This window comes from Acipenser ruthenus, chromosome 25 (assembly GCF_902713425.1).
Source record: "Acipenser ruthenus chromosome 25, fAciRut3.2 maternal haplotype, whole genome shotgun sequence".
NCBI classification, from domain to species: Eukaryota; Metazoa; Chordata; class Actinopteri; order Acipenseriformes; family Acipenseridae; genus Acipenser; species Acipenser ruthenus.
In genome coordinates, this window is record NC_081213.1 from 19,343,389 (window position 1) to 19,364,615 (window position 21,227).

Here is a 21,227-nt window from a genome sequence, read left to right on the forward strand (position 1 = left end):
TTTGAGACTCATATTAGGGAAGTTACTAAAGTATTTATTTCCGTATCTGATGCCGAGAGACTAATGCATGCCTTTGTTTCATCTAGAATTGATTAACGTAATGCACTTTTTTCTGGTGACCCAAAACATGTGGTATCCCGCTTGCAGCTTGTTTAGAATACCGCTGCTAGAATTATGACTAAAACCAGGAAAAGTGAACATATTACCCCTGTTTTGGCCTCTCTACACTGGCTCCCTGTGCAGTATAGAATTGATTTTAAGATTTTGCTGTTAACTTACAATGCCCTGAATGGATTAGCACCTAGTTATTTGCAGGAGTTACTGACCCCATATCTTCCAAACCGCACTCTGAGATCACAGGATGTGTGGCTGCTTTTTATTCCTAGGGTCAACAAAAGCAACACGGGAGGCAGGGCTTTTTCTTGTAGAGTTCCGAAATTATGGAATGCTCTGCCTTCATTTGTCAGGGAAGCTGGGACCGTTTCAGTTTTCAAGTCAAGACTAAAAACACACTTTTATACAATGGCTTTCTTATCTTAGTGGGTTTTAATGTAACTTTAAAATTGCTGCTTTTGTATTATTATGTGTATACTGTTATTTAAATGGTCTGACTGTGGCAGTTTGTGTGACATGCTATACAAATGTATTGTAGTTTGTTCTTTTTTTCTGTTTTGTACTGTACAGTGCTTTGCGATACTTTTGTATAAAAAGCGCTGTATAAATGCAATAAATAAATATTTAGGAACCCCTTGCCTCTGAGTTTTTTCCCCCTCTCAAACACACACTAGTATATATTTTTTTACCACATTTAAAGGATTTTATGGAATATGGTCCATGTTTTTAAAAGCAATACAGAGTTATAATAATACTGGGAAAGCAAAACACACATTCACTGATCCGGCTACTGTAGCTGGCAATCAAACATCAGTGGAGGTTTACGGCAACTACATACATTTACATTATCGATATGCATTGTGAGCAGTCTACTAGAAACTGAATTAGCTGGTCCGGGTGGCATGTATTTGATCAGAACAAGTGTTTATAAACATTCTGCATGAGCACCATTTTAATTACATCATCATCATTTGATATGTTTCTCTTTCAATATATTATTATTCATGAATTAAAGGCTGAACTTTTTTTTTAACAAATAAAAGCATGTTTTCTTATGTATTAACAATAGTTAAACAATGTGATAATGTAACCTGGAATTTACAAAATGGGTCACGTAGTCCGAATGGTAATTCACAGCAGGTAATCTTTGGAATGAATTGGCAAATTGCTAGACGCTTGCAGTCTTTGCAATTTAAATAGATTCAGCCTTCTTGCACATCAGGAGAAACCCGAATAGGAGTGGAAAATAACTACATCACTTTGTTTTGCTCTGCTCTATTCTATACTATACGTGAGATGGAAATAAGGCTCCCATTGCATAGCTGTTTAATCCATTCTGGATTTTTTGTTCATGCAACCACATGTAAGAACACCATAGAGCCCAATAGCTCTGGTGCATACAAGTAGCTGGTACTGTAGTAAAGGTAAGACTGGCTCCAGCACCTAAGCAATGGGTTCTTTATTTCCATCCCACGATACAGTAGGGTGGAGTCAACAGAGCTCAATAACTTTCTGGAATGTGGAAATCATTAACAATGGACACAAAGGAGACTAGAACAGAACTACAAGCCAGTTTGCCACACAGTGTCATGGGAAATGAAAGAACGTCAGTATTAGAGCAGCGTATCGTACCTCCTCCAGTTTGAGTGTGATCATGGTGAAAGCTCTGAACACGGCGTCCATTGTGCCTGTCATGGTGATGATCCTTTCTGGACAGGACCCTTCTGAGATGTTGACGCGTGCGCTGCTCTGCAATACAGGCAGATCACAATCGGGTTGAATTTCCAGCTTTATCTTTTAGAATGACCCTGCTATACGTATTCTTTCAAAGTGTCAGTTTGTCTGGTTTTAAACAGTGCTTACTTGATATTTATTTGTTTACTCCAGTTTTTTGCATGGACATGCTAGATTATATATGGATACCTATTCATTCTACTGGCAACTGTCTGGAAAGCAATTAATTTGCTTAAGTATTGCTTCAGGACAAATGAGCAAGCGTTTTTTTTTTTTTTTTTGACTTACCTCTTCTCTAATTCTTTTCACCGTTTCTCCTTTCTAAAAAAAAAAAAAAGAAATAAAAATACAAAAAAAGCCTAAGAAGTTATATACTTGCTGGTTTTAATATTATTTTGACACAAATATGAGAACAATACAATTTTATATGCAATGTCCAAAAATTATCTACATATATGATTCTTCTGAGAGTGCTAACTTCATTCGCCAACATCTACACCAAGCCTCAGTCTAGTTTCTTTAAATACTCCCATGCAGAGCAGCAGTAGCAGGATCACAAGCTCTCTTTCTCAATAAATCTGTTTGTGAGTCAAACAGGCACACTTTGCAAATATATTTTCATAAATATATTTTAAAACATTTAGCTTTAAGATTTAAAAAGATGAAAACAAACAAGTAAAGAAATGATGCATGTGCCAAGCATATGTAACGCTATCCGCGCACTCTTTTCCAATTAGTTTCACTGCCTGCTGCTGCGGGGGCAAAGTGCAGCGTTACAGGCATACAAGGAATACAAGAAGAGTACAATATTCTAAGGTTATAACCAGGTTTTGCAAGCACAATGATGCAGGTGGTGGGTTGGGTTGATAAGTGAGCTATCTTTTATTTATACCACAGGGCACCAGCCAGCATTGTTCTGCAGTTATGAGACCACTCTAGAGTACTGTTCCTTTGTCTGAAGCCTGTCCTAAGACTACAATATTAAAGGACTGGACTCCATCCAAAAATTGATTACAGGGATAGCCCTGGGGAGAGGGAACTCTCTGCTACAGCTGTCATGAACATCCTCTCTCCATATTTATTTTAGTAGCGAAGGTGGATTATACCTACAGTAAGCTTGAAGTTCATTTTATTTTTCAGGGGTTCATACAATACAGTAAAAAAAAAAAAAAAAAATCACTCGCCTTCTTGGGTAACATATTTATTTTTGAACTGACAGGTTCTTTAGTAAAAAATAACGAAATCTATTAATTGTGCAACGGGCTGCAAGGGCTTTGCTACCTAAAGCAATCATTTTCAATGTATTCCTTGCTTCTGACCAAATGTATCTTAGACAGAAATATCTAAGCTAAGAAAAATCATAGCTAATGAAAACAGGTGTCAATCATACCCAACGCTTTCCTATTTGTTAACTTTGGTTGTCCACCCCATTCAGTCTTTCAGTAGTGTCGTGATGTCAGCTGGCTATAAATGACTGGCAAAACTTGTTGTATAAATAACAGGTTTAAGGTGTTCGAATGAAGAACCTCAGTTAAATACCTTTTCTAAAAGGTGTATGATTTTATTATGCTGTTTTGTGTGCCTCTAAACAATAAGCATTGAAAAGAAGCCAGCCTAATTATACCTGTAACCCTAACACATGAACTGGGTTCTTGGTGTCATTAATTTAGTAGACTTCTGTTTAATGTATCTAATATTCTTTAGGTGCATAAATTCTTATTAGTGTCCAGTTGATGATGTAAAAGTATTTTATATGGCAATGCCATAATGCAACAACTAGGTGGGAAATTGATATTGAAAGGTAGCGGTATGGAAAAGTTGAAGAGCACCAGTATCTTTTTATAATTTTTATTTTTTTTACCTTTACCTTTTTTAATCAATTTTGAGTGGTTGTGAGCTCGGTTACTCAGTACCAAAAATCTCATTATCTTTGATTTCATTATTCAGCTCATCTCATCAATATAGCTCAGCTCGGGAATCACCCAGATCATATATGTTAAGAGAATGAAAAATATTTGTTGAAAGTGGCGTTCAATACAAATTGATTTTTTTTTTTTTTAAATCCAAGATGCTATTTAGATGCGCATTTCACCACCCACACATTCCAACTTTTTAATAGCCAGTTTATCCTATTTAATCTCATAAATCTCAGGAAAATAAGATGATGTCTCTTACCTTTCCTATAATACTGCCAACTTCCTGCAAAACAAACAAAAGAATAATAATAATTAAAATGTTTAAGGATTTGAGGCATATGTCGCCCTCTATCAGAAAGCCAAATCACCATGCTTCCTGCACCACTCTGTCTTAAGTGGATGTCGGAAAGACCACAGGTATATTCTTACTGATGTATTTTTTTTTACTTCCACTAGTAGTGTTGCAGGGGGAAAGGTTAATGGTAACACCTGAGACAGATTAGATATGCATCTTTTTTTTGTTTTGTTTTATTTAAATACATCGGGATGAGCTGACTGGATATTCTACAACGTGAATCTAAACAAGAAGAATGCATTAGATAACTGATATTTCAGACCCGTACCAAAAGATCTTCAGAAATGCAAATCCCCAGACAGGCCTGGCTGTGCTTAAGAGCAGGAGGATGGCAGACTAATGTACAGCACTCAGGAGCTTGAAGCCACTGTCCCTCCTGGTCTCTGGGCCATCTCATTAAGTGGTTCACAAAGCACACCAAGACACATTTTTGTGTTCTATGCATAGTTTCCAAGGGGTTTAGGGAAGGAGAGTTTAAGACCAACAGATAAACCAACAAGATACCTTTCTTACCCATCAGACCAAATCAAAGGAGATTAGAACAACTGGATTGAAGTTAAAAGCCAGAAGAGCTGAATTAGGGAGAATTAGAAAAGATAAAGAGTTGCATACAAGTAACGGCTGATCAGGCCCAATTGGAAACAGAAAAGCCAATTAGATAGTAGAGAAATAGATTTGGCCTGGGCTCCAAATCCTTGGGAGCTTTAGGTCATCCTTATCCAGAACCTCAGGTCACCCAAGCTAGGGGGAAGAGGAACTGATTCAACAATGGCAAACAATTGTGGGGTATCAGTCAAATTGTCATAAAAAATAGGTAGGGCTAAGTCACTTTGGAACAGTGTAAAATATCTACTGTCTTTCTTTTTCTACGTGGGGACCCAGACATAGTTAAGATTAGTTAAATTCCGATTCTGATTTGTATTATTATGATTAGTCTAGTATTATCGTGCAGTGCAGTAATCATCTGTTATACATCAATGGGCTGACTTCATTATCCTCCAATTTCACTTTAGTTCCGAGTTGTGTACTTGCATTTCGTTTCGGTGTCTTTGGAACCACCGCTACAATACGTCTGTTTGATAATCTGACCCCTTACCTTTCCGTGCATGAGGAGCCTCAGAGTGAGGGTGACGTTCAGCCCCCCTTCGACAAGGTCTTGCTCACAGTTCATTGTGGTTTGGGAGTCGGAGGCAGGGAGACGCATGAAAGTAGCTCAGGGCACCAAATCCCTCACACAAGTATGTTGTTCTTTTAAATGCTTTGCAGATCTGTAAATGAAAAAAAATCTCAGATTTATCACATTACATTTACAGAACCTGGAGAATGGGACATATTTCTTGTAAAATGAGCCATCCCATACACTTTGTGTCCTCTGTTTTTGGTCACTTTTACACAAAATAAGTTTAAATGTCAATGTTGTACATTTATATATTTCATTAAATCAGCTGTCATAGTTGTTTGCATCAGTCCCTGCATAGTTTATTGTTTAGTGTGGACGAATCGTTTTTTATTAGTTATAGTTCCAACAGTACAAATTCAATATGAAATACAACTTGGGTCACTGAAAAGTGATCGATCACCACCCTTCCTCAGATTCCAAGTAATAAAGTACCAGACTACCACCAAGAATACTATTAAGATTTTTTCTTTTCCTGCAGTGGCAGCAGTGTTTTGCTGTCAAACCCCCTATAACAAAATCACACTAACCCATAGAAAACTGAGACACTTAAAGAGGAGGGGGAGAAGAGGCTTTGAATACAGTGACCCCAAATACAAAATGTGTGGTTAATAAAGTCCAGTGACTAGTAAGAACTGCACTAATCATGGGTGGAGTCAAATAAAACCACCTCTATTATTTGCTTCGCTGACTTTGTTACAATGCTGGTCAATATCTACAATTCACCTGGTTCCAACAGTCATAGAGTTCTTGATTCAAATAGATTTTTAAGGTGTACCATACAGCACAGCTGAGCATGTGTTATTTATTTTCAATAAATGTAAAAATATGTAAAAAATGTTGGAGAACGCCGACTTTAAATGTAATTGTATTATTACACGAATGGACAAGGAGTCTCTTCATGGGTGACCTGAGCATCTATTTCCAGCTGTGCTGTACTTTGAATTGCTATGTGCAGTCGATTTGATCAGATCAGGCTGCAGCACAGTGTTCAGTGACAGTGTCTTTATGCAGCTGGCTTTGTCTGGCTTTACTGTACTGTGCCGCAGTTCAAAAATAAAGAAAGAAACCCTGCATGACTTTAAAATGTTGTTTAATATCATTCAGAAACCATCTTATTACCCATTGGTATAAAGTTACCAGTTCAACAGAAACGTTACATTTTTCTTTTGTTTTACTGCAGCACAGCTTGCATGTGAAATCATAACCACCACTGCTGAATGTAGTTGCAGATGCATGTCTGTTTAGTTTTAAGAAGGCTTCATGGGCAAATCTTGTGTGAGCAAACATTTCTGTTTTTTGCTAAATGTAGAGTAACACTATGGAAAAGTGTAGTAAACAACCCCCAAGTAATCTGTGGACACAAAACAGAGACAGAATAAATGGTATTTAACCTAATATCGAGACAACAGACTGGCCCCAAACTATATATGGTCAATCAAATCAGACATCTGGGGGCTCCCGAGTGGCGCATCCAGTAAAAGCACTCGCTAGAGTGCAGGATGTGCTCTATAGCCTGGACATCGCCGGTTCGAGTCCAGGCTATTCCACAGCCGACCGTGGACGGGAGCTCCGAGGGGGCGGCGCTCAGTTGGACGAGCGTCGTCCGGGGGGAGGGAGGGTTAGGTCGGCCAGGGTGTCCTCGGCTCGCCGCGCACCAGCGACCCCTGTAGTCTGGCCGGGCGCCTGCGGGCTTGCCTAGAGCTGCCCAGAGCTGCCTTGTCATCGGACGCTGTAGCTCTGAGGCGGCTGCACGGTGAGTCTGCAGAGTGTAAAGAAGCAGGCGGCTGACGGCACACGCTTTGGAGGACAGCGTGTGTTCATCTTCGCCCCTCCCGAGTCAGCGCAGGGGTGGTAGCGGTGAGCTGAGCCTAAAAATAATTGGGCATTTCAAATTGGGGAGAAAATAATAAAAACTGACATCTAAATGCACCAGTACATCTTCAGCATGTAATATGATGCACACTGTTACTTTTAATAGAAAAGGATTCCAAACTACACTGTAATTACACACATGATGATGTAGTTCCAATGAAACATGTTTATTACAAAATGAAGAATCTTGGAATGTGTTTGCCTCTTTTGTGATTATGCTGCATTTACACATGTGGTTGTGTATTTATTTACAATGCAATTCCAATGAAATCAGACAAGCAATTGCCACGTAATTAGAGACACTTACTGTGAACTGTAAGCACTGATATACACACCTTGACGGTGCAGTCGTTTTAATGTCAGCATTCTTAGGTAATTATCATTGGCATATATGTTATTTAGGTATTTACTGAACAAGTGTGTGTTTTTTTTTCTTTGGGTATAATATACCCAGTGGCCAAGTACTGGGTCTCTGATTTTGCTGCTCCTAAAATGCAATTACTGATCCATTTATATTAAATTTGCTGGCTCTAACATCTCTGATCTTTTCATATTGAACTGTCTGCCTCTCAGATCCAGGTCTAGAGCAGCTCTTATTAAGACTGCTGCTTGTATAATCCAAGTACTGAGTTCTACAAATTGAATTTGCTATTTATAGATTAGATACCAAGTAGTTGGGGAGGGGGTCTGCGTATTAAATATGCAGGTCTAAATAACCCCAGTAGTGAACTCGCTATTTAATTATATGCTCGAAGATACCAGCACAAAGTTCTCTTTTTTAATTCAAAGACCACAATCCATTAAAGTATTTCATATGCAGTATTCAATTAGCAAATTAGTGAAGCGAGCTCCTCTTACGAGTAGATAATTAAATTTGCTGGCCCTGGACTAAATTCTCTGTATCTTTGACCTGTATTCACATTTATTGGTATATAAATCCCATATGAATTTCTTACCGAAGTACTGTGTTTCTATCCAGGGATGTAGTGGAGGCGTTTGTATGTGTTCCATACTAATATTTTTTTACAAAAATAATAATAATTTTTTTAAAAATAATTATATATAATATATATATTATGCTAAGAACAGCATCTGGATTGTGAAGGACATTTTGAGCACAAGGGAGGGATGTGCAGATGGCTATTTAGTCTGTTATTTTTCTTAAATGTTTAAACTTTAACATTAGACTATAACATCTGGTGAATATTTGGAGCCACAAATGCCACATCTCCAGTTAGGACAGACAGAACTTAATCCAGTGCAAAGTAGTGTTTTACATCTTGCCTGCAGGAAGAAAAAAAAATCTCTACAATCTAAACCTTTCCTAAAAGGTACAGTCCCTTTAAAATTGCCGGCTATATAGAATCCATAAACTTGCAGTGCTCTCCACATAAAATTGTCTGGATGATAAATCCTAATAATCTGCTAGCTCTGAGCTACTGGTGCTGATCTATCATTATATAATGAATTATATTTAATATCAGACATGTGCAAAATATTCAGACTTGATCTGACTGATACAATCTATTACTGCAATGTGAGGCAAGAAATACTGTTAAAATAAAAGACAAATAGCATCAAAATGTTGCAGTTACCAATACAACAGCTTAGCCGCAGTTTTCCATGTATTTCCCCATGTGTTTTGTTTGCCGTGTTCTAGATTTACCGTACTACTGTTATATCCTGCTAGCAAACGCTTCACTTCACTCAACGGAGTACCGCAGTAAACATTAAATAAGGGAATATCCTAGTGCTCAGATGCTGGCTTAAATATGCAGTTTGGCTGGGACCTGACACCTGTGTCCAGTCAGTTATGTCTCTAAAACAACAGAAGCCACACGCACGGATTCCTCTGCCTGAGCCCAAGGAAAACATGGAAAGGTCTTGTTAAATTTCTGATTGCAGTGAGAAGTGTCTGCTGCATAAACGTGGAGAGGGGAGGGGGGCGGGCGTGTGCCACTGATCTCTCAGGCGCTCTCAGCTGTCAGGTGGGACAGCTGCAGCCTCTTTTTCTGGCTTATTCCATCGAGGGGGTCTGGCAACGTGTTGCAGGGATGACAGCGGGAGTGACAGAGCCTCGCTCTCCCTCAGAAGTGCAGACTCGATCCGTCGCGAGGCTCCAGACACAAACCCACATCTGCTACGGCTCCATCAACTGAGGTCAAGGTGGAGCTCGGCTTCTGCACCCCACTCTCTCGACCACTGTGCCTTAGTCAATGTCTGCCTTTAATGAGATCTTAAGGGAGGTTCTGTCAGCTTTATTTCAGCTTGGGTTGCATGGGGCCACCACCTCTACAGTTCAAGTTCTATCATCTTGTAGAGCTTTTTTAGTGACCTATTTATATAAACAACAGTACTACAGTGTTAAGCAGACTTTTTGGCAAATAGTTGTGAATTTAATTTCTTTCTTTTTTTTTAACCTCACAATTCATAAAATGTGTTTGAAGTTACAAAGATGCAGTTTACCATGAAAATGTTTCTTTTTGAAGTCATTTTGTAATCCCATTCAGGGTTACGGGATGTTTTGTGCACAAAAGAGTTTTTGTGATTGAGAAGACTTCCTTCTTTGTTTGAATATGGTAAATCAGTGTTGCTGCTAATGCTGTACTGGTGTCAACCGTATAAAACGCTCCTTGTGTAGAATAGCAGCATACACCAGACCCCCTCCCACCTTGCTTACTGAGCTGTGAGCTGAACCCTTGAACTGATAGAGGATTGACAGTGCTAATGCTGACAGAATATATGTGTATTCAGAAGAGCTGAATTAACAAAGCTCCTCACTCCTATATGAAGATGAGGGGAAGAGGGCATTCTGGTGGTGAAAGACATACCCAATTAACTGAAGGTGACCGGCTGATTTTATTTACATTATAAAATATACGTTAATCAATCTTGCCCAGTAATTTAATCTCTGAAACACACTGTACGTCACTCAGAGAAATTGTGTTAGCTGTCATGTTCACTGCACAATATATTGCTTATTTAACTTGCTACAGTGTTGTACAAGTATGTGGATTAATTAATTTGAAGATATGTGTTTTAATGTATGTAGTTAAAGTAATAACCCCCCAATACGGGCCTCAAATGCAGACATGAGCAAAACGTGTGGACAGACGCTTTGCATTTACTGTGCATGACCACACTTAACCACTACCTTCTCTGCTGGCACTTATATACAACTGATATACAACACTAAGCTTTTCAAACCTGCTTAGCTCAGCAGTAAATCCCACTAGCCTTGTAGTGGAGTGACTCAGCCCCACTGCACCCCTCATTAACCTGATGGTCTCTTATTGATTCTTTGGTTACTCGAGCACCTTATATATTGTACTGTACATTCTGGTTACTTTCCCTGTAAACTGCAAATCCACTCCCTGGTCCTGTCAACACAAGAATATGTGTAATCTTTATAACTGAAAGAAACAAAAGTATGTGAGGCTAAAAGTTCAAGCTGGTTTATGGTTTATGGCTAACGGACATTTGTCGTGGTATTTAATGTGATTTCTCACACAAATGGATCCTTTTTAAGAGACAACAAAATTCAATTATCTTTTAAACGGAAGCTCAATATTCCGGTTTTTTACACATGTCTGCTGTGCAGAGAAAGAATTTCTGTATACAGTGTCAGCTGTAAGAGCAAAAAGATACAGGGTTCAGAACAGGGGTCGGCACCATGTCGAGGTGATGGACATTTAAAAAAAAAAAAAAATCTTGGCCACGGACAAACAAAACAGAAGTTCTATACAATTATGTGCCTGTGTGTGTCAGACGTATTCACTGCCACGGACACTGACAACTCTTGCCATGGACATGTCTATGTATGGACAAGTTGCAGACCCCTGGTTCAGAATCAACTCAAAATACTAACATCTACGTTTCTCCTGCCTTTTTGACATTCTATTATGTGTGTTTTGTTTCTGCTTAGATCCCTATGCCATTTGCAAGGTTATTAACTATTCAAGCCAAAATTGCTTCTGAAAAAAACCCCAAGGCGGGTTTTCTGAAGGGGGGTGGAGGAAACTTCACTGCACTGTGTAACACTAAAATGCCTCCCCACATCACTCCAGAGCTTGGAGTCTTTTTAGTCTGTTAACTAGGTAGTTAGTCAGCATGGCAAATAATGAAGCAACAGATAGCATGATATCAATCATGCAAGAAATACAAATGTTAACGCCAACGATTTCATTGAGTAATGTTTTTGCCTTTTAGTAAGACAGTCAGTCACAAGCCCACAAAACACTGTAGATAATAACGAAGTAGCATCGTTTTTTCCCTGTGGGGCGTCCGTTTTCTGCAACAGATTCTTTGACTTTTCCCATTGCTGTAAGGTCACACTGGTCTCTGCAGGATTGGTTTATCCCGCCTCCTTGTCTCTATCCTCATAGCTGCATTAGCAGGAGAATTTGAACCCCCACAAAGGAGAAGGAGGGATCAATAGCCGCTGTTAGCACATCAGTCTATGGCAGCTGTGTATTTGTATTGTGCTGCACTTACAGGAATGCCTCCTGATTGATAAACAGCTGTCTTGGATTGGAATGATATTTCTGCAGGATTCTTTTTGTTCTGCTGTAGTCTGGTGCAATGCAGTCCACTATAACCTTGTGAACAATCAGAACATATAACAAATACAACACGCATAGTTCAAAATGGGCAACCAATTATGAACACAAAGGCTTTTTAGCCCAATATTCCATTAAGAACTTGACTAGTCTGAAAGTTGAGCCGTGATAGATATGTTCAATGGATGACCATTGGTGGTGTAATGATGGAAGGGTGATGTAATGATGGAAGGGTTCTACAATGTACATTAAAAATGTATTACACAGTAATGTTTCAGTTTAGCATGCTTTATCATGGTCTGCAATATATCTGCTTTAGTACACATGCTATGCTTTTATCAGCAGCATATTTATTTAAAAGAGACTGCCAGCTTCATTGCAGATACTAGCCAGAGTTTCAACTGTTTTGAATAGGTAATTTGAACCAAGCATTACAGTTTGTAAGCTAGTATCTTCAGTGTAGCCCCGAGTTGGTTATGTCTTTTTTGTGTTCCCCATGCAAAGCCAGAATTTGCTGTTTATCCTACTCTAATTGAAATTCTGAGGAGAAATAGTTTAAAACCAAACAAATCTCAATTCATTTATGAGTTGGGTAAAGAGTGATTAAGGCTTTGTGTGAGGAAGCAAAATGAATCAATTTTTGAGGAAAGACATAATGAACTAGGGACTTTGTTAGCCACTTCGAAGCATCGCGTATGTAAACTTATTTGAGTTTCCCTTGTGGAAATTCTAGGCATGCTTAGGGTTCCAAACAAGTGTACCATCTGCCTGATTTTGAGATGTTTTTTTTTTCTTTCCAGGGTTAAATAAGACCTTGTGAAGTTCTAGGAAGTGGAAGGATGGTGGATTTTAGTCCCCAGCAGGTCGGCCCAGTAGTCCGCTGTCCATCACATTGATAGACAGTTAAACGAGAACAAAATGAAGCAAAGAACTGATTAACATGCAAGTCTTCAACAGACACTGTCTCAGGCTTTGATTTACAAAGCCATTCTATTTGTATGCAACTCCCTCCCCCCAAACACACTATATAGATTGAAAACGGCAATTAACGGATGCAAGGAGCCAGCTTTGGGCGATGTGATTGAAGTTCATGGAAATCACAAGGTTATGGGATATATGCTGAACAAAACCCCCTCTTCCCACACATGGACACACATTTGAGCTACAGAAAGATGCTAACACCAATTTAAAAATGTACTATGAGTACCAGCAAAGAAAACCATAGGCACACTTTAACACTGACCAAACAGCACTATTCAACACATGCTAAATAATAATTCACTGCTAATTCATTTTGCTGGCAAGAATCATGTTAAAAGTATTCTGGTCCAGCACAGTTCAATGGGGAAAAAAGAAGTCCGATATTAAAAATAATGTAGTTAACCTATATAACTTAGATGTATCCTTCATAAAGTTTTTTATTTTTTTTTTGGAAGGGTGAGTAGGCCTCTCCTGTGAAGTTATGCTTAGGGCATGTTCCAAATGGTAAATTTGAATAGGACAAAAAGCTCTGCATTCAAAGACTCGGACATAAAAATAAAAGAAAACAATGTGGCTTTGCCAGCCCGGTCGCGTCGTCCTCTTTGGGCTGTGCTATTATGATCACAGAGAGCCAGGGGTTGGTAATGTGACAGCTGCAGTAGCACTTGCATTGTTTGAGAGAGCAACAGCAGGCAGCAAGCCAAGCACTCAGATAACAGAAAGCTGAAAGCCAATGCGTCTTCATGTGCCTGCATGTGTCACAGCTTAGTGCCCTATGACTTCCACTGGACATTCACAAAATGAACACAGACTGACTTTCTGAACAGTACAAACTAGTGACAGTGCCACATTTGGGGGGGGGGGGGGGCAGACAAGACTAAATCAAGCTTGAGATTTTGCATGCTAATTGGATTTTCTTATTTTCTACCCTGCATTCTGTCCACATTTTACTGCTAAAACCAAAAAGCACCATTTATCTATAGTAATGATAGCTGCCATTATTAAATCAAATTAAAAGCCTTGCTCTAGGAAAACAACATAAAGACCCAGCCCTGTTCTATATCATGTATAAGCGCTGTATCTGTGTTCTCACAAATCTTCTCAGCCAATAAGACTCGGTGCTTATTATTTATTTATTATTTCTTAGCAGATGCCCTTATCCAGGCCAACTTACAATTGTTACAAGATATCACATTATTTTTACATACAATTACCCATTTATACAGTTGGGTTTTTACTGGAGCAATCTAGGTAAAGTACCTTGCTCAAAGGTACAGCAGCAGTATCCTCCACCTGGGATTGAATCCACAACCCTCCGGTCAAGAGTCCAAAGCCCTAACCACTACTCCACACTGCTGCCCTTATCCTACAGTAAATGTCCTCCAAGCTAACATGGCTTCATAATGTTAACTTTCAGTCTAACCGATGCTTAGTTTCAAGAAACCAAATACAGTACAATCGAGAATATACAGTAAATACATTTCAAAATAAATAAACACAAAAGTCTTTTCACAAAAAAGTATTACTAACTGCATTGGGAATTAATGCTAAAGTACTGCATGTGGCTTACAAGTATTTACAGGATAATGTATTTGTGCAGCCAGTTGGTCTGCGTAGAGGGGTGAATTACTGAAATCTTGTAGACGGTAGGAGATGTAAATGTAGCTCCAGCAGCAAATGGTCAAAACAATTCAAGCCACCAGTACAACACTAAATCATATGCTGAGCTGTCCCACAATGCATCATTTTAATCTTTAGTCTAGAACCCATGAGTGCTACCTGCTCCGCCACCAGCCATTTCTCTCAGATTACGCTTGAGATGAATCACTAACCGCAGACTGCAGTCAAAGCAGCTTTTCTGTGCAAACGAAGGGTTTTATTGGCAGCCCTCAGAGGTTTTTGAGAAGCAGGTGTCAGTTTTGAGTCTCTAATTTATAGGACCCCCCCTCTCTCCCTCCCACTTCCTGGACCCCGGCTCATTTTAATTATTGAAACTGCCTCTGCTTTGGTATTTCATCGCTCTCTGATTAAATCTACAATTCCACGAGTGCATTAGGAAATTAAATCCGGGACATGACTCACTGCTGCTGCCTTGCTTCTCGGAACCTATTGATCTGGGAACATATAGGGGGCAGACAAGACATTCTTAGTATGTCGTTGTCTTTGTCAGTCTGTCAGTCTGGAAAAGCACAGATGCACAAATCTATACACCAATAAACACCAGAAGAATAAACACATAGACATGCACTGACGTATTCAAGTTAGAAATGTTTAAACTATATAATGTCTTTGCAGAAGGCTGATAATACGCTCTTGGTTGGCAGGTTATCCAAGACGACACTAATTACAATGTGTCTGTGGGTGACATCCTTAATCTCCCTATAGGAATTATAGACAGTAATCCGGGAGAAATGTGGAATTAGTGTTGCCTGTGGTGGCTACTCACCATAATGGTATTGTTATTATTATTTTTTTTTTTTTTGTCCAGCTCTGGTACGTACATACATACAGCTTCAGTTCTGGTCAACAACAAGGAAGCAGCAGCAGGTGTTGGTAGAAATCTGTTTCTTTGTTCTGGAATGTCAGAAGGACAACCCTCAGTCCCACACTTGACTCCAGTAAATCTTAACAGAGTTCTTCTCACTAATAGGGCTGTGACTACTGAAACTCTTTCCCTACCTGATAGGGTGCTTTTAATTAAGAAAGGAATCAATAATGGTTCCTTTAAGGGCTGTCGTTGTACCACAGTCTTGCCTGGCAGAGTGTCCCTTCCAAACAGAACACATTCACCTGTGTCTCCAACACAACTAAATGAAACGGCAGAAATGAATCAGACTTACCATAAACACACACATATGAACGTGCCATTGGTCATGTTCCTTGAAATCACAAGTGATCTAACAAGAGCAGTGAAAAGCAACAAGTTCTTATGCTACAAGTCTTGAAACAAAACCGTTTGGCCCAGAATTCCTGAAAGCTTTAGATGAATAATGTGTATGCTTGGTTTTCCCAGAGCAAGCTCCCCGTTCAAACAGAGAGACTTGATGTGTCTCCATTAAACCGAATCAAGCCTTCTGACCAAGTTCCTTCAGGCTGAAACAATTTGGTTCAATTGTATATATGTGTCTGAACTTCACATATTTAATGCAGAAGCTGTAGTGTGGGTAATCTGATATCCACTGCTTCATAAAATAAAAGTCCTGATAACTTGCAGGTACTGTTCAGAGGCCTGAAAAGAAAATGAAATGGTTCCTGTTAACTCAAATATTAAAACGTTCCTATTTCTCTCTAACCTAATTGGTTAGCACTCTTATTTTTATTTGACTTTAATGTACAATACTTAAGAAATAGCCAAGAGCCATTTGTGTTTTTGATGGCAAAATGAAAGCTTATTGAGCGAAGATTACAACAGACATCCAATGGTCTAACAGTCAGGCATGACCTAATTCAACCATCTGTTGCATTCAGGGATGTCCTATGGTTCATGACCCCTTATGTAAATGCATGGCTCTGGTCCATAGGGGGTGCATTGGGCTTCTCTGGAATTCAATGGGAGATAACATTACACTTCCAGTAAAGTATCACTAGTCCTACTTTTAAAATAAGTGCTAAGAAGTAGATAAGGATGACATTTTCTCCTAAGTTTAGCAAAATACAACACCTTTAGTCAGCTGCAGTAATGAAATGTTGTTCTTCATTATTTCCTAACATAATAAAATGACTGGGGCTATTTCAAATCCTGATTTGCATTCTATTTAAAAGTAATTTAATTTAAAGAACCAGTAGTGGGAATGAAAATGCAATCTGTTCACCAAAAGCATGTAGTGAACTAATTTTCTAAATATCATTTTGTTTCCTCATCCAACGTGACTTTTCGGGGGAACAGTCTTCGTGGCATGTCAAATCACAACTCAAAGCATTCCAACGTTCATGAAAAACAGGATACCCGTAAGAAAGCCATAATTAAGTCATGAACAAGCTTCGGTACATAAATACTGTATGTAGTTGAAATGAGCTTTAGACTTAATTTTACAGATAGGTTTCAAACATCTGCTGAACAACCAGATTGACTGTCGCTTTATTCTGAAGCTGCTGCGTCCTGCACACGTTACGATTTATACTAGGATTCCTGGGTATCTATTTACTACATTACTCTCTAGGCTTCTATAACCTGGTTCATGTTACATGGTCGATTATAACTAAGGAAGTAAAACTAATTTATTAAAATGGCAAGCCTTTTTCTTACTGCTCTGCATAAACCTATTGATGAATGTAAACAACATCTTTTTTCAAACTAATATGCAAATCTTTCAAAAACTAGGCATTAGGGGGTCCCTGAGTGGCTCATCTGGCAAACGCACAGCCATGTGGATGTGCAGGGTGAGTCATACAGCGCAGGGGATTTGTATTGGCTCTGGCGCTCCTGTGGGTTAGGGAGGCAAAATCGGCAGGGACCGTTTCTCCTCATCGTGCTACAGCGAACCCTGTTGGCCAGGCGCCCAATGAGCTCAAAGAGCGGCCACCTGCAGGGCTGGCCTTTGTCCTCCCAGAGGTCGGTAGCTCGCTGACATCTGCTCTCGAGTTCCTGGGTGAAAAAGATAAAGCTGGGATCGGAGGACGTGGGATCGGAGGACATCGACTTAACCTTTAGTTCTCCTGAGCTGTGTGGGGAATTGCTGTGGTGAGAAGAAAAAATTATTGGACATTCCAAATTGGGAAGAAAATGGGGGGTAATATAACTGGCCATGCTAAATTAAAATATATATATATATATATATATATATATATATATATATATATATATATATATATATATATAGGAATTAGAAATATTTATCAATATGTAGGGCTGTGTCCAAAGGCTCGTTCGCTAGCCCGGGATTCGAAGATTGTTTTAAACCTCCGAAGGTTCATCAGACAGGTTCACGTACTGTATCATTATTATTTTTTTTTTTCCTGTTAACAGAAACTGTTTGACAAGGTGTGAATACTATAAATCACACATTAAATGTCGCTCACATGCAAAATATAATCTTTTGATTTGTGTAATGCATATTAAGTAAACAAAAGTTGTTATTAAAATCTGCTACCAAATCATATACATAGCAACTCTATATGGCACTGCTGCCACGTATGGAGCAGGGTATAGTATCCTAAGTTGTGGGCTCTGACTGTATTGCTTCAGTAAAATATGTACTGAATACCTAGTGTACAAGACAGTGTAAGAGAAGTGCTATGGTAGAATATCTTTGAAACATACAAAATATACGATACCACTAATAATTTTAATTTCGAAAACTGAGCACCATCCACCCCTCCCCGCTCCAGCTAGTGTTATCCAGAGGCAAACCTTTAATTTCTTAATTCGCCATCTCGACAGCAAAGCGTTTTATAGCGTAAGCTGTATTGAAAGAAATGTCTCAAAACTCCTCTGCTGTTTGGGATTTTTTTCTTAAATGCCCAGACGACCAAAAAATAAATTGAATTCCAACTGTGCAAGCTCCTCGTATCATGGAGGCGTAACCAATCTCTGGGGTCACTTGACAAGCGCAAGTTCATATTATTAGTGGTATTATTCATATTTATAGTCGTAGTAAAATGTAACTGATAACCTGCTTGGAAGGGTGACTGTTAAATAAAGCTTTGTCTGCTGCAGTTGGTGCAATGCAAGCTTACTGTATATATCGCAAGCAGGCTCAATTCCGTGTAAATAAACAATGTGTATTTATATTTTTATTTAAAATTATAAAAACAAGATTACTGTTCTATGTAATATATTTTTAAACTACATATGAATGTTTTGTTCCATTTATATGGCTTACCTGTAAAATAGGATTTTCAATCAAATATAAACAAGTAGCTATGGTGACATCACCAATAAATTATGCAAATGAGTACCATCGAAGGTTTGAACCTTCCTTCGGTAATGTGTTCCGACCCTTCAAAGGTCAAAATGTACCCTTCGTTACAGCCCTATCGATATGACTGCAAGTTGTCTGATGCAAGGGTTTACCATAAGGTTTTCAGGTGCTTTTGCTGTAGGGCATTTGAGCTCAGCAGCGTTTTAAAAGGCAGTAATTTCAAAGCACTTAATATTCTCCATGGAATACTACAGCATAGTAAGCATAAGTAGACACTCGCTGTTAGACCAGAAGGTTATAGGTTAATATCTTACTTCAGGGAAAACCTGGCCATAATGCATTTACCAACACACATCTATAATAGCATGTTGTGTGGGGGGATGGCGGGCTTATACTTTTAGGAGATAACTCCAGGGAACAACAAGAACAAAATGATACTCATATCATCACTTTTATGACAACTCCTCCTAATGACAACTGCTCTTGACCAACCTGTCTGAGTGCTAGGTACTTCAGCCATAACTAAAATAAACCTAAAAAAACTGTTTGAGAACCAATTCGACTAGAATGTCTCCATTTTTTTTTTTTTTAAGAAATTGAAAAAACTTCTTGCCAAAGAATATTGCACTACATGAGATCTCTATACTGTATCTCATAACCGGTGTTTAACTTAATATCGGGCTGCAGGTTTTCAAAGATCTTGTCTCTCTTATGAAATGGGGTAGAGCAGACCTATCACAATGGGAGGTAAGTCGATTGTCACTACTTGCCATCAGTATTATAGGGGTCTCTTAATGTGATGCAGTGGGGAACATGCTCATTAGAATTGTGCAGTAAAAACTGAATATTATGACCAAAAACAGCCCTATACACATTTTTGCATCTATGGCATTTTTAGATAGCGCTTAGTGCCATCTGGTGACTGACTGTTGCAACTGCGGACATACTATTTGTATATTTTTTCTTGTATGGATATTTGTTTGTTTCTATTAAATATTGTTACTTGTATAATGTGAACAACATGATAATGTGTATGCCTTCGGGGGGGCACGACGACGACTAAACACCTACGCATCCAGATTGTTATATCAAAGAGTTCCCCAAAAATTATTAATCAATCTATAGGACTAGAAAAATAATTTCTGAGCACATGTGGGCATGATTTTCTTCTAGTTTTAAAGAGAATAAACAGGAATTCCACACGAGTAGTGGCAAAAAAAAAACAGATGTATGAAAATCAGCAGTCCATTTAGCAACAGATAAAAAAAAAAACAGCCCATTAAATGACAGCACACTGATATGCTGACAGCAAGTAGTGATTAAAAAAAAAAAAAGTCACTGCACAATTATCAAGCTTTGCAGTTCTGACAGCGAAGAGTGCAGTGTCTTAAACCAAATATGACTCCTGTTTAACATTCATTATGCATTATTTCTCTTTATTTGTGTTTTCTATGCAGTGTGTGGATTTGCTTTTAAGTAGATTATTTCTTTTTTTCTGTTCTAAAAACATTCATGTAACCTTATATTAAACCAGTTTGAATCCTGACTTGCTAACCTGGACATACCCCCATATAGAAACTATATTGCATGTGACGTGCATAAGTGATGCTCTCTGGATGTGATGTCATTTGGATTAGATATAACAACCTACCTGGGGACTTTAAATAATAAACCACTTTGACCTAATGTACAAACCCTGGCATGAAAAACATTCAGCGCATACATGCAAAGAATACCTTTTAAACAGCAATAGGTGTATGTACAGCTGTGGCCAAAAGAATTGAATCCCCCCCTATAGAATTATCTAATTTTGCTTCATAATGAAACCTGCTGAATAATGTTACATGAACACATTGAATTACATACCGTTTTGTAGTTTTCCATGTACTTAATGAAAAACTGACAATTTTAAAATGTGACATTTTTAAATCTAACATGAAATATTATGGCTTCTGGTAGACTTTTGCGATATTATTTAGTATTTTATTTGATTACGTGGTGTTAAATAAAATATCTAAATTAAGCTCATATAGTGTTTTTTTATTGGTACATCTCAATCCTAAAATTCTAGGTGATGTAAAACGTTTGGTCACAGCTGTGGGTTTTTTGTTTTGTGAAAGAAAAATATTACAAAACACGTAACAAGAATCTCAAACGGTTCATTGAAGCATTAACCTGTGCCTAGTGTTTCAACAAGTATACCAGAAAAGTGCTATATAAACAAAATATTAATTCATTCAAAACTAAACTAAACAAAAAAAAATTAGACACTGGTATAATTGAAAGTGGTGATAGTTAACCTCAATCAAGCTCAAGTTAGTTAATCAATTAGCTAGAAGTTAATGCCTAACCTGAAAATGATTTGTTTATGTAATAAATATTTTTGAAACTTTAGGTATAGTATGGTAGATTAAACATTGAATGACACTATTTAAAAGTAAGCTTTGGATCATACATGTTAATGTAACCCTTAGGCTGATAGCCTTGTTCTACTTCAGCTTTTCAGTATTAATTACTAAGGCATCAGTACAAGGATGAGTTCAATAACTCTTTAACACCCATCGATTATGAAGAGACAGCTTGTCTCTCCATAGTAAGGATGGCCTGAGGGTTCTCAGCAGAAGTGCAGAGTCTGAAGTTATCTTCAAAATTATT

At 38.3% G+C, this 21,227-nt stretch overlaps 1 protein-coding gene across 3 annotated transcripts in view; it reads right to left on the bottom strand.

The window, feature by feature from the left end:
- The window catches only part of LOC117414256 (poly(rC)-binding protein 4-like), a 41,209-nt gene that overhangs the window by 17,310 nt on the left and 2,672 nt on the right, over positions 1 to 21,227 (bottom strand). For all 3 annotated transcript variants that reach the window (XM_034903682.2, XM_034903681.2, XM_034024087.3), the window contains exons 2-5: positions 5,216 to 5,387; positions 4,024 to 4,047; positions 2,137 to 2,169; positions 1,747 to 1,863 (exon numbers count right to left, since the gene is read on the bottom strand). In XM_034903682.2, coding sequence (XP_034759573.2) covers positions 1,747 to 1,863; positions 2,137 to 2,169; positions 4,024 to 4,047; positions 5,216 to 5,323 — 282 coding nt within the window. In that variant the 5' untranslated portion in view covers positions 5,324 to 5,387. The remainder of the gene's footprint in view (positions 1 to 1,746; positions 1,864 to 2,136; positions 2,170 to 4,023; positions 4,048 to 5,215; positions 5,388 to 21,227) is intronic.